The following is a 16,152-nucleotide window of genomic DNA, read 5'->3' as shown; positions in this document are numbered from 1 at the left end:
AATAAGCAGCAAGCCTTAATTTCATACTGGAAACAAACCTGGTTCAGGACTGTCTTTGATGTAGCTATGTAATGAAAGAAATTGCAACAGCAATACGCAAAAAGCATCTTTTACAGAATCAAATTAGAAACCAGGATAGAAATTTTATTGAATACCACCAACAGCAAGAAAAATGAAGAGGTATCAACCTCTTGACTTGCAAGGTGCCTCTGATACACAATCTATAAAGAGCTATTTAAACAACCAGAGCAGATAGGATTTTATTTAATTAACATTCATTCATGTCTTGGGTCTGGGGGATAAACACTGCCTGGCATGCAGGCTGCCAGCTTTACAGAACTTCGACCTTTCTAAAATTTAATGGTGTGGTTGCACAGGGGAGGCTGATTCTAATCCTCCCCATCTTGTTTGCTGAGTCTGAGATACTGAAGATCATCTGTAGATGTATATGGCCACCTCATGCTTGGCTGCAAATGCACTAAGTTGGAGCAGTGTTTCAAAACAGCTGGGTACTTAGAACATCAAGTAAGAAATGAGATCTGATTTGTTGATATGTGAAAATATCTGATTAATAAAATAAACCTCATATTCCTTTTGCTTAGTGCATTTTCTAGCAAGTCTAATTTGACCATCATACAAAGAGAGAACAGAACAGCTGCTGTACTGCAGTAGGATCTAGTGATCCTGGATAAAGAGGTTCCCTGCCAGACCTCAGAGACTTGGTGATCTTCTAAGATCCATCCTTCCTGTGCTAGGAGGCATCAGAAATTCAGAGCAGAAGTCTGGTCATGCAGATTATAATCTGATAATGGAGGCAGCAGGGGAGACATGAAGAGAAGCAGAGAAGAATCCACAGTATTAGCAGCAGCAGTAACTGCTGTGGCTTAGCCCGGGTCACAGTAAGCGTGACAAAAGCCTTAGACAAAAATAGTAAAAAATGGTCAGTCCTTCATGAAATCTGTGCAACTGTCTCTACAGGGATTGTCCAATTCAGTTTCCACTGAGTGGTTTTTGGGAGGACTACAATTAATCTTCAAGCTTTGTACCAAGCACCAATGTCTGGTGACAACTTCAGGAAATTCCTCAGGACCAGTCATCCCACCAGTGCCTGTTGCAGGTTTTTGCACCTTCTTGGAAGGACCTGAGGCTGGCCACTACCAGAGCACAGGTAACAGTTCTGTATCAGTGTATGAAGTCCAAACTGAAAGCTCACCTGTACTGAAGATAGTAAAAGTTTTGCTCCAGGAAGGAATTCACCAATACTTAACAGATTACTATTTTTTCCTTCTTCTACTCTTGTAGTACTTCCCTGGCTTGACGCAGGTCCTTCAGCAGGCAGCATTTTTGGGTGTACAACAGCAGGGAAACAACAAACAGATCCTTTCTTTCCACAAACTCCTCCTGAATCAGCGGTGAAATTCTCCCTTCTCTAATGCTGTAGTGCCGAGCAGTATGACTGTTTGCAGATGATGAATTACTGCTGCTACTTCACCCAGCTGAAAATTTCCATGCCTGATACCTGTATTGGCCTGACTCCTACAATTTGGGCAGCTTTCAGCAGAAGTGCTTTGCTAATACTCAGGATCTCTTGCTGCAGCTGCTGCAGCGTGAACACACGAGACCGCTGTTGGTAGACGCTGTGTTCTGGGCTGACACCAGATGAACTCCCTGAAGAAGGAGGGGATGTACTTAGCCCCAGAACTGGCAGGGGCTCAGCAGTGCTAAAAATGAAAGCTGTGTTCCTGTCGCCCTCCTGCAGTGTGTAACCAAAGCAGCAGTGTGTTCCCACTGCTGGCCTGAGCTCTGAGCCAAAGGAGGCTTCTTGGTTCCTCCTCATTGCCCATCACCACAGTAGACAGCTTGGGGTGGAAAATGAAGGATAGGAAGAAGATAAGGAAATGTGAACCCAAAAGAAGATGGGAAAGAGATTGCTGGGGAAGGCAAAGAGCACAGGAGTCAGCAGGGATGAAACAGAAACCAAATGAGAACCTCGGCTGTTGAAGAATGGTGTAACTTAAAATTGATACTGAATCCCCAAGTGTGCTCAGTACTGGAATGGGCAGGGGCCTTGCAGCTCCTCTTACTTCTTGCCGTAGTGAGAGACTGGCAAAACTGAAGAATTCAGAAGGATCAGCACTAGCATACATGTGGAATCAAGAAGAGTTCAGATTTCTAAATGTCAAGCTTAATTTTCTATCATAACAGGTCTGTGTTGCCTGAAATGGAGCAAAGCCAACTGGGAGAAGTATTTTATTCCTGCACTGGTCACAAAGACCAGGGCCAGAGAATTCCGACACCAAACTTCCTCTGAGAAACTGCAGCCCATCTCATTTTCCATAGCTGGAGACAACCAAGATAGCTTCCAGACATGCCTGGCACTCTCATCTGCAAATAGGAAACAGTTCTGCAAAATTGAATTGAATTGAAAAACTGGGCCTTGAGTCACTGATATCTGTGAAACTCTCTGCTACTATTGTAAGACTATGAAGGGAAGGCACAGGAAGTTTTCACATCAGGCTTCCAGGTACTGAGAAGTAACAAGGGCATAGAGCTCTTTAAAAACAAAACAAAACTGAAAAACTTAATTGTTCTATGGAAACCAAGCACTGGCTCCAAAAGGCTCAAGAAGGCAGATGGAGCTGAAGCTCAACAACTTTAAAAATTGGGCTTTTTATTAATGATTATTCTTTAATATATTTCTACAGTCAGGATTTACTTTAGTAGAATGATCTGTGACTACAAAAGGAAGGTTGTGCATGTGTGTTTGAACTTGGGCTCTACCTTGGAACCATATATTAATACTTTTGAAACAGAGGTTTTCCCCAAGTAACTAATTTGCTGTCCACTCAAAATATGCAGCAGCACAGTCACATCTTCAATTCTCCATCAGTTTTTTATCTCCTGAAAACACAAGTATCACGAGTCCTCCAGATCAAGTCCTTGGGAGACACAAAATGCAGCGGTTACTCTGCTTGCAAGTTGTGTACTTGCACCCCTGACATCTTCAAAACTGCCTGTAGCTGATGAACGCTTACTTCTGTGGAAAAAAGCTGTCAGGAGTTGGCACAGGAACTCATGTAAGTATATGAACACCCTCAGAGTTGTTTTTAAGCTGATTTTAAGAACTGGCTTCTTTGTGGAACCCTCAGCATATACACATTCCATCAGAAATGAAACAATTGCATCAATATATGATCCCTACTCATAATGCTGCACCAGGCACCCTAATGCTCCCACACACCTGTGAGCAAGTGTCACCATGCTAGGGAGCAAAACTGTCCAGGATAGAGCAGTTAGCTCCGTTTTTATTTCTTTGGGGAGACAGGAGTCCGGCAAACAGAATTCAGGTTTGATGGGGCTGCCCTTGCACAGGTGTCCAATCTTGTGCCTGTTACCACATCAGTGCATCAGACTTTCTTCCCCCAAACCCCCAGCTCAGCTCACTGTTAGAGCAGCAACAATGGGTGTTGCAGCAGAGCCTGGATGCACGGATGACTTCCCAAACCATGTGGGCTGAGTAAACACTGAGCAGTCAGTCTGTCCTCTCTTTTTATATAGTTGAAATGATGCCACATGGGAAAGAAAACAAATCAGATGCCAGAGTAGTTTCTATCAGTACAAAGGAAACAAACTAAAAATAAATGTTTCCTTTGTGCTGATATGCAACATGTAGCATTTCTTTCCCATTGGTCTTGTCATAAAAATGGTGTCTCATCAAACAAAGAAAAGCAGTAGCCAGACTGTTTATTCAGTTTATTTAAAATACTAAACAAACATTAAGTAAGTGGCAGAAGCCTAAACACCATGAATTTCACTACAGTATTTGGCTTATTAAATACAAAATATTAAAGATACGAAGTGGAAAGAGGAACAATAAAACTGCCAAAACCATCAGAGTATTACATGAAGCTGTGGATTACAGTTCACCTTGCAGAGACAAAATCTTCCCCTACCATCAGTGTGGCAATTAATTCTGCTTTGGTATCAATACAGATGAAGCATTCAGGGCATTCCTCTTGAAACATTTCAGCTAAAAGTCACTTTTTTCCATCCTTGCCTCATACTGTCTTTCAGATCGTTTCCTACGGTAAACGTCATCTGCCAGGAAAATATTTCTTGTTAGTGTTTTTCAAGTACAAGACAAATGTATTAAGCCTGTCATCTCTTTTTAAACTTTTGAATCCAATTTTCTCTTGCAGAGACTGACTGACAAGCAGCTGAAAATTTAAGCCAAGGCAAATCTTTATTACCACTTAAAAAAAGCTGATGTTCTCCCTCCCATCCAGGCTAAAGTTCTTCCCATCAGTCCCAATATTTTTATAGGAAAACCAAGTTTCCTGCGTGATAACAGTAATTTCTTGTCTACTTTCCCATGAGGGTAACTAGAAATACAAATGCCCAAACAAGCTGAAGCCAAAGGGAAATGAGGCACAAACTCCGAGGCCTGAGGACTTGCCAGCATGGCTTCAGTATGTCAGCTTTTGGTGATTGTTTTAAACAAAGCACAGGAATATACCCACCTTCAAAGTTTTCCTAGGTGTTCTCTCTGCCTCCCCTCACCCAGACCACCCCTAAATATCCAATATATTATAAGCAAATTATATCTCCCACTGACAGTAAGAGGATATCAGTTGTGCACACTGTCACTTTGCAGGGATTACAGAGCAGTAATCAAGCTAAACTGCACAGTTAGTGGAGTACATTATCATTTAGGCACAGCAATTTTACAGATTTTTTTTTTTGCAGGAAAATAATGCTCAAGCTGAAGTCTAACAGCTGCTGCACAGATGTTGTGCTTCAGTTTCTAAAATGACTTGATTACTGTACAGGTAATCCTCACAAATACTAAACTGAAAAACCACAACAAACCTAAGCTTTCAGAAGTGGGTGCAAGAAGCAGCTTTGTTTGCAGTGAGTTTGTCAGCTGTGGAAATCATATCAAGCTGTTTTATTCTGCAGGAGCCTCAGCTAGATTTACCATAAAAATGAGAATATTCTCATTTACCATAGAGCAGAGCTGATGTTTTTTCTAAAGTACACAGAGCTTTCTAGAAAGGCTTCTTAAGGGGAAACATGCCACGTTAAACGCTTTAACTTCCAGAAGCCGAGTGCCGTTAGTTAAATTCTCCTTACATTCATAAATCTTTTCCAATGTAAAAAACCCCTAATTTATTAATCCAAACGCACGTGTTTTGCGAGCCTTTCGGCCCAGTGTGTCCCGAGCGGGGCGGGCAGAGCCCGGAGCGCCCCGCAGCGAGGAGCGTGACCTGCTGCGGTGCTGGGGGACCCCCCGGTGAGGACCCCCCCCTCAGACCCCGCAACGCGGTGCGGGGCAGGGGCCCGCGGGGCTGCGCTCCTCCCGCCCCCCTCACTTACAGAAGGTCTCCTTGCCGATGCGGACGTTGATCATGAACCACTCCATGGCGCCCCCGAGGAGGAAGAAGAAGGGCAGGAACCTGTACACGCCGAAGCGCCGCTTCCCGGGCACCAGCTGCAGGAGCCGCTTCACCCGCCTGCTCACCAGCATGGCCGGCGGGCCCGGGCGCCTCACGGGGGGAGCGCGGGCGGGGGCACAACGCTCCGCAGGGCCCGCAGCGGCCGGTGCCGGTGCCGGTGCCGGTGCCGCCCCGGGCCCAACCCCGCCCCCCCCTCCCGGGCCCCGGGCACGCGCAGCCAATCACTGCAGCGCGCGCCGCGGACTCGCGCACCCCTCGCTTCCAGCGCGCGCACCCGGGCACAGCCGGACGGAGTGACGTGATCGCGCGCTCACGTGACCCCGCCGCGGGCCCGTCGCCTCTCCTGATTGGGCGGGGCGGGGCCGGGGGCGGGGCTGAAGTGAGGGGCGGCAGCCGCCCCCCCCCCCCCCCCCCCCCCCCCGCTGCACGCGCCCCCCCGCTGCACGCGCCCCGCCTGAGGGGAGCAGCGCGGCCGCCCCGCCCGCCCGGTCCCGCCCCAGCCCCGCTCCCCGGTGGCCGCCGAGCCCCGCTCCCCCCGGGCCCCTCGCATCGAGGCGTGGCCCGGCGCGGCCCGGCCCCCTCGCATGGCGCGGCGGGGATTGGCCGGCCGGAGGTGCTGCCGCGGGCCGGGGCCGGGGCGGCGGGGAGCGGAGCGGCGCGGAGCGGAGGCAGCCCCGGCCGAGCGCGGGCTGCCCCGAGGCTGCGGTGTCCGGCGGGACCATGGCGGCGCTGAGGAGGGGCAGTAGCGCGGCCCCCCGGCTCCTGGCCGTGGCCTTCTCCTGCCAGAGCTGCCGCCCCACAGCCAGCCAGTGCCCCGGGGACAGCGGCCACGGGCAGCCCCGGGACGCGCCCCCGGCGGGGCCCGGCAGGGCGCGGCGCGGCGCGGAGCCCGGCCCCGCGGGCAGCCAGCCCCTCCCGCCCGAGGGAGCGGACACCAAGACCTACCTGTGGGCCAGGTACCACGAGATGAAGAAGCTGGTCTACGGTAAGAGCCGCCCCGGCGCTGCCACGTCCTGCCGCGCTCCGGCTTTCTCTTTTTTTTTTTTTTTTTTCCCTCCCTTTTTTTTTTTTGCCCTCTTTGCATCTCGTGCCTTTCCCCGCGCCGCGGCACTGGGGATGTGCCCTCGCTGTGCGGATGCCGGGGTTCGGAGCCCTCTCCCTGGCAGCGCCCTCTGCACGTCTCCATCGCCCGCGGCGCTCCGGGGTGGTTTTATTTCTGTTGAAATTTGGCCCTGGTCTTCCCGTCCCCATCCTGGGCTTCCTTCTGGGAACATCCCTCGGCTGGTCTCAGCCTTTCAGGGCACGCAGCGTGAACGGGGTTCTTCACAACGAGCCTCCCTGACGTGAGTGCCGGCGTGGCGAGTGCTCTGAGTGACGACGGGCTTGTGGCCTTTTGCTCTGATTTGCCGCTGGTTGGCAGGCAGAAGCGGGGTTAGACTAAGACAAATAGTGATGTCGACTGAAGTGCTGAGGAGTCCTGGTTCCGACTTGTAACTCGCCATTGGCACAAGGGTGAGCGTGGAGAAGCCTGATGCTACAGCTGCTCAGAGATCTGATCCTGAGCTCAGTTTGTTACAGATGTGAAACCCCTTTTACTCGTGTGTGTGCAGGCAGGGTTTTGTTCCTCTGAACAAGGAGAAAACTCTGCCACTCACCTGATCTCTCCATGCGTAAAACAGGATTGTGTTCTTTTAGCAGCAGATCTCCACAGTATTAAACTCTCCTAAAAATGTGAAAGAATAGCTTTCATGGTGTAAGGGCAGCAAACTTCTTCCTGCTGGTCTCTTGATTCTTGAAATGGTGAAGGTTAGCACTCGAGCACTAGGAAGTGTGACTTGGTGCCTGCTGTTAAAAAGCTCTCTGTTAGCTTTGTTTATCTGTGGGTTTGGAGAAGGACAGCAGCAGTTCTGTCATTCCATCCTCTCCCACCTTCCAGTACACGAGTTTTGAGAGAAAATCTGAAGTCCTTCATCACAAGCAAGTATAAAGGAATTGGCCGCTGATCCGTTGGATGCTCAGCCTGCTGCATTCCAGCTTTGGCAGGATGTGACCTCCTTTGCCTGATCTGCTGAAGGCAGTGTAGGGTGCTGACAGAAGTTTCATACCAAGTCCCTGCTCTGCGACTGAGTTGTGACTTTAGCCCCACTGCATGAAAGAAATTCCAACTCACAAGACTTGTAATGATGTTTGCACCTTAATGTCCTCAATTATTTATTTTTTCTTCCATAATGGTATTGAAACCATAAATGCAGATATGTTAATAGGCTGTGTCATGGTCTCTTGGGAAAATGTTTGCTTTGCTACGTGGCAGATCATGAAGTTTGTATTCATATAGTTAAACTATGGATGCAAGAGATACAGTTATCTCTCGAGGTGCAGAACTAACCTGCAGGACTAACTGCAAAATGAAGCTGGGTGAAGTCGCTCCTGTGTTACAGAGCAGAATCTTTACAAACCTTTAGGCAACTATTAGGCATGTTAAATAAGAGAACCTTTTGTTTAAAGAATAGCTCCCCAACCCAAGATTTCAAGACTGTGCTGTTACTCAGATCTTCTCAAGAAGAGACATAAACAGAGTAGGCCCAAACTGGTTTTAATGGTTGCTTTGACAACTAGAGTTGTGCAAACGTAGCATCAGTCTGTTCCTTTGTTCTTGATTTCTAACTCTGGTGTAAAACTGAATGTCTGGTTGTGTTATGGATTTGAAAATGTTGTCACATCTCAGTACTCATCAGCATTGAGTTTGAGAAAACTGTCATGCCACCTTCTCCTTCCTTCTCTGAAACTCCATCTTTATGAAGTCTTTTGTCCAATACTGTCAGTTATTGCTGTTGATTTTGTCGCAATTTTGCGAAGTCGCGTTTTTGCGCAGAGGGGATTCCTGTGAGAAATGCTGACCATATTGGACAGGGCAGGATGTCTAGGACAAGAGTTTCTGTGCAGTGAAGATCAGTGGTATTATGGGTTTGGTGGCCTGCGCCAGGGCACCAGAAGTTCTCAGCTTTGTGGAAACACGTCTGTATTCTGCCAGGCTTGAGTGTGGTGGGACAAATGACATAGCTACACAAAAGGTGCTGCTGGGGTAAAATCTCCCCTTAGTGTTGGCTCAAGATAAGCCAGTCTCCTCATTATCCCCCTCTACCTTTTGCAACAGTCACTCTTAGGACCACATTTCATTCCCTGCAAAAATCTGAGGCTACTACTTCCGCTTAATGTGCTTTTTTTTTGGTCTTTTCTTACAAAAGGAAAAGTATCATCACATATGTTAAAGGGGTGGTGTTGAGCAAGACTTGCTGTATTCTGATTTGATGGCCTCTGAAGTGCCAAGGAAGGCTGATGTGCTCTCTCAGTAAGCAATGTCTGAAGCGTTGCACTCTAGGAAACATCCAATCCTGAAACTCAATGGAACTGGCAAGCAAGTGAGGATTTGGCTGTAAGCAAGTGTGTATGTTTCTTCCCTGGATCTTTCAAACTTGTAAACATAGCTGCAATAAATCAGCTTTTCCTTTTCAATAACTTCTAACTTCTTGCCTCTGCCTGACAAGTTTGAGTGTGGTTAAATCTGAGTGCTACTGAGAATAGAAGAAAGTCTGCAGATGGCAAGACCTTGGTTGAGTGTTGATAACACTGGGGGTGGGGCTCAGAGTAGCCCTGGCTCTTTTCAGTCTGTATGGATCAAGTGATACCTTTGCATGTAAATACTGCAAGCCACGGCCAGCAATGGGTGTCTGTCACATTTGGAAGTGTTGGGAGAGAAGACAAGCCCCTGTGTGATCTCTGCAGTGGTCAGTGTGGCGCAGAGAGGGTTTCTGCAATCCAGCACATTTTGATTCTGCTTGTGTCACTAATATCAAGCAGGCACAAAGATTGAAGGGCCACACTCTCTGCCAAGCCAGTAAACAAGTCTAGTGCTATGATAGTTAATACCCTGCAAATTGCTTAGGGAGTGTGCACATTTAATGAGTTGTGGCACCTACAGATTGAGCTGGATCTGGGAATGACAATTTGCAGCCAGAACTGGAAGTGCGACCAATTGACTTCGTAGTTCTGCTTTCCTAAATGTGAACTTTATTTCTTGTAATGAACTTTCATAGCAGCATTTGTCTAGTGCTTTTTGGTGTATATAAAAAATGTTATTTTGGAATGAAATGGTATTTTCTTTATATTGCTTTTGCTTTGTGTAGATTTCATTAGCAAGAAATCCCAAAATATTTAGGCATAATGGCATAAATTCAAGACTAGGCTCCAGAAAAAATTTCATCATTCCTCTAACATGGTGTCTCTGTCATTTAATGTTCTTCAAGTGATATTTCCCTCTCCCCACGCTCTTGGTAGAGTAATCTCTTTAGGCTGGCTGGAGTGCTATGCAGGAAATGGTACAAAGCAACACTTCAAAACGATAAAGAGGTACTTGGAAGGAGGGAAACTGGCAGTTTGTCTTTAGAAAGCAAGTCAGTGTGAGCAGAGGGAACTTTTTGATTTGTGAAGAATTTGGAGGATGGTAGCCATCTGCTTTTCAGTATCATTTTTCTCCTGACTAGTCTTACAAAGAAATTAGTGCAGATGTCTGCTGTGTTGGACCTCTGGAAATACAAAGGGTGTGAGAGATGAGGGTGAGTTGCCTTTTCTATGTATCATTTTCACTGACATGCTGGATCTGAAGCTGAGAGAAAAGGAGCATTTCCTGCAAGATGCTGTGTGTACCCCCGGGAGCTCAGAAAAGCACAGGATGTGCTTGGCACCTCCTGGCCAGAGTGTTTTTCACATCAGAAGGGGCCATATGGTGTCTTGGCATCTCTAACTATTGCTCACAGTTAATTACCTGCTTTTGTTTCCATCTCTGCTCTCATGTTGGGATTGAGTTTTATTGCTTTCTAACAATGGGGACTATTGCCTGGGAAGAGGCACTTGTGCTGTCAAGATATTCTGATTTAAGCAGCTGTTCAGTGTCTCATGGTAGTAAAATTAACATGTTGTGTCTTTACCTTGCATTTACATCCAGGTGTAAAAAATGCATGAGATCAAACACACTTTATTGTGGTCTGTCTTTGTTGCTGAGTTTCATCATGTACCATGGATATGCAGACACTTCCCTTAAAATCGTCAGAGTTGCAAACCAGAGCAAATTGTGCAAGTGTGCAGATTCCAGGGGTTTGTTTCTATTGCAAGAGCTGTTTTTTTCCCCACTGTCCTCGGATGTACACACACCAGTACTCCCTTAGATCATACTTCTGGGTGAAGTGCTGAGTAGACAGTGACTAGCTGTGATATTTTTTTACTTTCCAGTTAGGATCCAGATAGAAAGAGTGGTTGGGATTATGATTCTTTTTAAATAACCAAAACTGGTTTTAATTTTGTGTGGGTTTTTTTTTTTTTCTTCTTGTAATTTATCATATCTGTCCAGCAATCTGTTTTAGTCTCTTGGCAGAGGAAAAGCAAAAGCTATTGTTTTTGAAAAATGGCATCTTTGTGGGCTTCTGGAGGGTGTCATCTTGTTTGTTTTGACTCCATGATTGCCATTCAAACTGAGGAAAAGAACCCTGTCATATTCTGTGCTGAATGTCAGTAGAGCCCAAGTTCAAAGCTTAGGACTTAATTAAGCACCTAGAATTTGTAACCGCCCAGGTAATTACCTTAAAAAAAACCCAACCCAAACAAACAAAAAAGACCGCAAACCACATAAAGCAAAGCAAACCAACCAACCAAACCCCTAAACTTCCTGAAACCTGGCTCTGTAAGCCAGGCATGTTTGGGCTCTCATATTGAAGCCCATCTTGGATTTGCTCCCAGCTTCTGCCTCTCCTGATGTAGTTTGAACCTGTGGAGAGACTGTGTGAGCTAAAAAAGGAGACTGACACTACTCTAGTGAGGGGGATGCTGCAAATGGACATTTATATGGAGCCAAAAGTACAGCATGAGTCTCTGGACTGAAACCCAGAGCTTTTTTTCCCTTCTTCCTAGGAGATCAGTGACTTTGGAACTACAGTAAATGTAACGTGGAGGACAACAGCATGGAAAGCTGTCAGCAGGCTGCTGTGAGTTTGGTTTGGTCACGGTGATGATGTGTGTTAGGAAACACAGCAAGAAGATGTGGGTGCTCCAGGAAATGTGTGTAGGGAAGACATTATGTGTGAGGCAGTTGTGATAAAGCATTTTGGCTGGCGTATTCTTTGGCCCTTATGAAGTAAGAGAGAACATGGTGTGTAAGCTAGTGACAAAATGTTTGAGTGTTGTAAAATGAGTTGCACAGGAGGGCGTGAGAGAACAGCGGAGAGGCTCTGTATGTTTGAGGCTGGCAGGGAGGAGTACGACTTCATCCAGTGGGTCTAAATAGACTTCATAAATAGTACTGTGGCACAGTGAATGCTTCTGATCACAGATAAGACTTGCTTATGTGCCTGACAGATCTCAGACTACCCTTTTACAAAACCACACTGTCCTTTAGATTTTCCTGCCTGTATTTTTGCAGGAGTTACAACTGGCATATACTGTTGAATCCAGCTGGGTCTCACTTCTGTGAAGGAAGAGATGGATTTTGGGCAGTGGTATTTTGCAGCACTCTCAGACTACCAAAACATGTCGTCATACATCTGCAAATGGTGCATTTTGGAGAGCTTGACCTCTCTGTAGGGATACAGTAGCAGCCAGTGGGGTGCATTGATCCTAAAAAAAATGCTTTTGTTAGGAGAGGAAACCACTGTGTATTTGCACTGCAATGTGGTTACCGTTGTGCCATTTTCCTTGTGAGGAAAAAACATAACACCCTGCAAATCCCAGTGTATACTTAGGAAAAGATCTTCCCATAATTTATCAGGAGGTGAGGGCAGGAAGTGGAGCTCTGTTTTTTTATGGAGCAGAGAGCATTTATGATGAGAGAATGAAAGTTGTGATCATCTGAATCCTATTTACGTTTCCCATCTCTTAAAATCCCAGTGGAAAGTACTCTGATTGCATCCGCTCTCTTCAGCCTCTTCCAGGAACTTTGCCACCAGCAGAGTCACTGAAAGAGCGCTCTTGTTCTTGCTGTGTAGCCAGTAAGTCAGCCCTCCTGCCTTAAAATACTGCTTTTTTTCTAGTAATTCCTCTCTAGTTGATCTGGCAAATTTCATTTGAAGGCCAGGGGAAAATAAAATAGGACAAAGGGTTGGTATTTTTTGTAATGCATCTCTCCCTTGAAAAATAAGTGCTATCATATATTTAAATCCTCTATTTATTTGATCACCTCTTTGGCTTGGTGCTCACAAATGTGCTTTGGACTTTAAAAACAAAGTCCAAATTTTTACCTAAATTATTTTACCTAAATTCTGTAATGATTCCAGACAAAGTCTTTATTGGGAATCCTGGTACCTCTTTCTAATAATATTTTTTTCATTCTTGATTCAGATGAAACTTGGTTTTGTAGCAAGGAAACACTAAAGAACTGGTGCAGGGGTTCTTACTAAAAGCCAAAAATTAAGGTAGGAAGGGAAAAAGAAGTCCTACCCACTGGTGATCTGAGGGATCTGGGAAATGTCTGCACTTCTATCATTCAAAGAGAAATTGCCTGTCTTTGAGGGGGGAGGAAATGTCTCCTTCCCCTGTCTCTCCTCCAGTGTGGATGTGACTAGGCAACCTACTGCAGATAACTATTGCTCTTTCTCCTCTTGCAAGGGACAGCTCTGGTGGAGCAGGAGACTTGGGGAGGGTCTGCTCCTGCCTCTCCCATTGTAGTGCAGCTGAAGCTCTCAGCTCTCCAGACTTGCACTGGAAAAGGATCTACAGGTAGATCAGCTGCTGGGTCACTTAACCCCCATTTTCCTTGTGGTCTGGGGAGCAAAGTGTTACTCCCAGGCATTTTGAACAGTTTTGAAGTGACAAACGAAAGGCAAGGTCTCAGCTGTTTCCACAGCTGTTTATCAGGGGAAAGCAGATAACTTGTTGCTATCTGCATTAGGTGCTCCAAGAGCAGAGCTTAGTGTGTTGGGGTTTTTTATGTTTTGTTGGTGTTTCTACAAAACATTGGTTTATCCTACTGATTAATAATTTTTTAAAAAAGCCCTGGTAGTACCTGCAGGATTGCTCTGTGAAGTCTGGCTGCTTCTGTGAGAAACAAAAAATGCCAAAAGGCAAACCACAACATTTCTAGTTTGAAGTTATCTAGATTTCTCAAAGAGGACCGTTAGCTTGTTTGTCTTGCTCGAGTTTTAAGCAAGAAGTGCATGGTTTTTGATGATATATTACAGCCACCTTTCATGTTGGTGAGCCTGCTGAACGTGCTGCAGCTGTGAGCTAGAAATATGACATTTCAAAACCTGTCTGCTTTGCTTCACGTAGGCCAGAGACCTGAGGACATTGTTTTGCAGCTCCCTGACGCAAAAGGTCAGGCAGTCTTGCTGTGCAAGTGGTTAGCATTGTCACCAGAGGTTTCACAGTGCCTGTTTTCACAGGGAGGATTGTTCGGGTGGGTTAGATGCAGTAGCCTTCGACAGCAGCGCTGTGCTCCTTTGTTGCTGCTGTGTGAGGTACTTCCAGCTGCTCTTAGGTCCAGAACGTTAGAATTTCAGTGATGCTCTCAGTTTCTCTAACCTCTCCCCTTTGTCCTTCTCTTAGATCTCCTTCCACCAGGAGTCTGCAATCTCCTCAACCCAGCCGCTATCTATGCTAACAACGAGATCAGCCTGGGAGATGTTGAGATATATGGCTTTGACTATGATTACACCTTAGCACAGTATTCTAATTTACTGCACTCTATGATTTTCAACACTGCCAGAGACATCCTCATAGAGCAATTCAAGGTAATGATGGGTTAAGAACTTCCACTGAGTTAAGCTTACTGCTGTCTTTGCATTGTGCCAGGTGTGCTTGCAAAATGCCACTTTATGCACACGTCAATTAGATTTTTATTGAGATAAACTTAACCTTTTACAATCTTTGATTGCAGAAAGTTTTGTCTGTATATGGAAATAGTTTCATTTGAGACAATTAACTCTGCTTTTCATTGCTGAGAGCAGGTTTGTATAAAGCTCTCTATATATATGGAGCAGGAACCTTAGTCTAGAAAGGTCTTTTTTTACCTAACTATGGAAATCGTGCCTGCAGAATAGCTGGTTCAGGGTACACATGGTGGATGTACACAAACCAGGGCCAGCTCTGTAGCTGTACAGGACTTGCAAGTCAACATGGATGATGTTCTATAGTGTGTCCAGTAATGGACACCCTGTTTGCAGTAGGTGACTAGTCTATGTGTTTTCTTCATGTCTGTCTTTTTAGAGGGGCTCTGCAGTGCCATTGCTTTGCCATATACATGCATTGACTGGAGCTTACTAGAAGTGTTCTCACTACCTGAGTGACTGTTATGTTCTCACTACTGTCCCTTACGTGAGAGAAACTAGTTCTGGGGATCCAGATCTTTTCTGTCTTTCTCCATTTTTACCACTTTCTTTGTTGAAGGGACAAAATGAAGGACACCTGTTTCTTGGTCAGTTCACGTGGGGGTGAGAGGACTAGTAGGACTAAGCCAGCCTAACAGGTGAAATAATTTTGTTGATTAGCCAATGCTTGTGACTCTAATGATGTCACTGTCTGTGTTTCCAGTATCCAGAAGGGCTTGGGAGGTATGACTACATTCCAGGGTTTGCTATACGTGGACTTCATTATGATGTACAAAAGGTAAGCTGTACAAAGTTCAGTCTCCTGGGCTTTGTCTTACATTGCATTATGTTTTTAGTGGAAATACTTTCTGTCCTTCTTTACAATAACATTGATCACCAAACTATCAGTGAAATACATAGTCTGGGTGGCTGTGCTTTTCATTCTTGCTTTTGTAAGCCTTCCAAAGGAAAGGTGTTTGTGTAGCCTCTAACAGAATGGGACATTCAAGCAAGGACTTCTGGTAAACAGCCTTGTTATTCTAGAAGTCAGTTAATTCCACAAGCTAATTAATAGAAAACTCAGCTTGTTTGTGTGATCATTTCTGTCTTTTGGGAAATTTAGAGAACAAACCTCAATCCTGCATCTAAAAGTACTTGGCAGGAGCAGAGGCATGTTGTCTCACTAATAATAGCAGTGACTTGTCTGGAGAATGCTTTAGGAAGCCTTCCCCACCCCCTACACCGAATAATAGGACTGCCTGGAAAAAGATCCAAACTACTTGAGATGCATGCTTCTTAGAAGCACAGGCTAGCACAGTGCAAGCATGAGCTTTAACCCTTTTCAGTTCTTTGGACCGATTCCCTGAAAGCCTGATGCCCAGGGGTGGATCGCTGGGTGCTGCACCCGGGCAGTCAGGGAGGAGCACAGTGGAGAAAGTTGCTTCACTGTAACAGCTTTTGTTGTGTTGGGCAAGTTCAGCGAAGCACAGGCTGGAGTGCGCTGTTCTCCAGCAGTGGAAAAAGGAAAAAAGAGAGAATGAAGAAAAACAACTATGTAGAGTTTTCCTGTGTCTTTTGTCCTAACTGAGGTGACAGCATGGCAGCAGACTGCTTGTGCCTCTGACTTCACAAAGTAAGAAGCAGATCTGTAGGAAACTGAAGTTTCTTTCTCTGTTTAAATCTCTGGCTGATGTATCAGAGGCTACTAGCCCAGCCAAGCAACAGGCCCTGTGAGGGAGTAGAGGGCAACAACTCTTTTCTCAGGATCCGAGTTTGCAAAACACATGAAAGACTGGGTAGTGCCTGTCTAAGATTTTTCAGCATATTTGTTTGCGCTCCTCAGAAGC

At 45.8% G+C, this 16,152-nt stretch overlaps 2 protein-coding genes across 2 annotated transcripts in view; one reads left to right on the top strand and one right to left on the bottom strand.

Annotated features, from left to right (window-relative positions):
- Window positions 1-3,738: 3,738 nt before the first annotated feature.
- On the bottom strand, window positions 3,739-5,740 carry LOC127388124 (small integral membrane protein 4). Its single transcript, XM_051627225.1, has 2 exons — window positions 5,377-5,740; window positions 3,739-4,098 (listed from the first exon to the last, which is right to left on the bottom strand). The coding sequence occupies exons 1-2, from the start codon at window positions 5,525-5,527 to the stop codon at window positions 4,031-4,033; spliced, it is 219 nt and encodes a 72-aa protein (XP_051483185.1). The 5' UTR covers window positions 5,528-5,740; the 3' UTR covers window positions 3,739-4,030.
- A 341-nt stretch (window positions 5,741-6,081) lies between these two features.
- Window positions 6,082-16,152, top strand: part of NT5DC2 (5'-nucleotidase domain containing 2) — a 22,405-nt gene continuing 12,334 nt past the window's right edge. Inside the window, exons 1-3 of the mRNA XM_051627218.1 lie at window positions 6,082-6,441; window positions 14,046-14,230; window positions 15,030-15,104. Of these exons, the coding sequence (XP_051483178.1) occupies window positions 6,177-6,441; window positions 14,046-14,230; window positions 15,030-15,104 (525 nt within the window). The 5' untranslated portion in view covers window positions 6,082-6,176. The remainder of the gene's footprint in view (window positions 6,442-14,045; window positions 14,231-15,029; window positions 15,105-16,152) is intronic.

This window comes from Apus apus, chromosome 9 (genome assembly GCF_020740795.1).
Source record: "Apus apus isolate bApuApu2 chromosome 9, bApuApu2.pri.cur, whole genome shotgun sequence".
NCBI classification, from domain to species: domain Eukaryota; kingdom Metazoa; phylum Chordata; class Aves; order Apodiformes; family Apodidae; genus Apus; species Apus apus.
Note: the sequence above shows the minus strand (reverse complement) of the source record. Positions and strands in the feature narration are given on the sequence as shown.

Excerpts from the sequence above, each read along its gene's own strand:
- LOC127388124 (XM_051627225.1), bottom strand. The coding sequence starts at position 5,527 with ATGCTGGTGAGCAGGCGGGTGAAGCGGCTCCTGCAGCTGGTGCCCGGG. Across the intron at positions 4,099-5,376 it reads CATCGGCAAGGAGACCTTCT|ATGACGTTTACCGTAGGAAA; the intron begins GTAAGTGAGGGG and ends TTTTCCTGGCAG.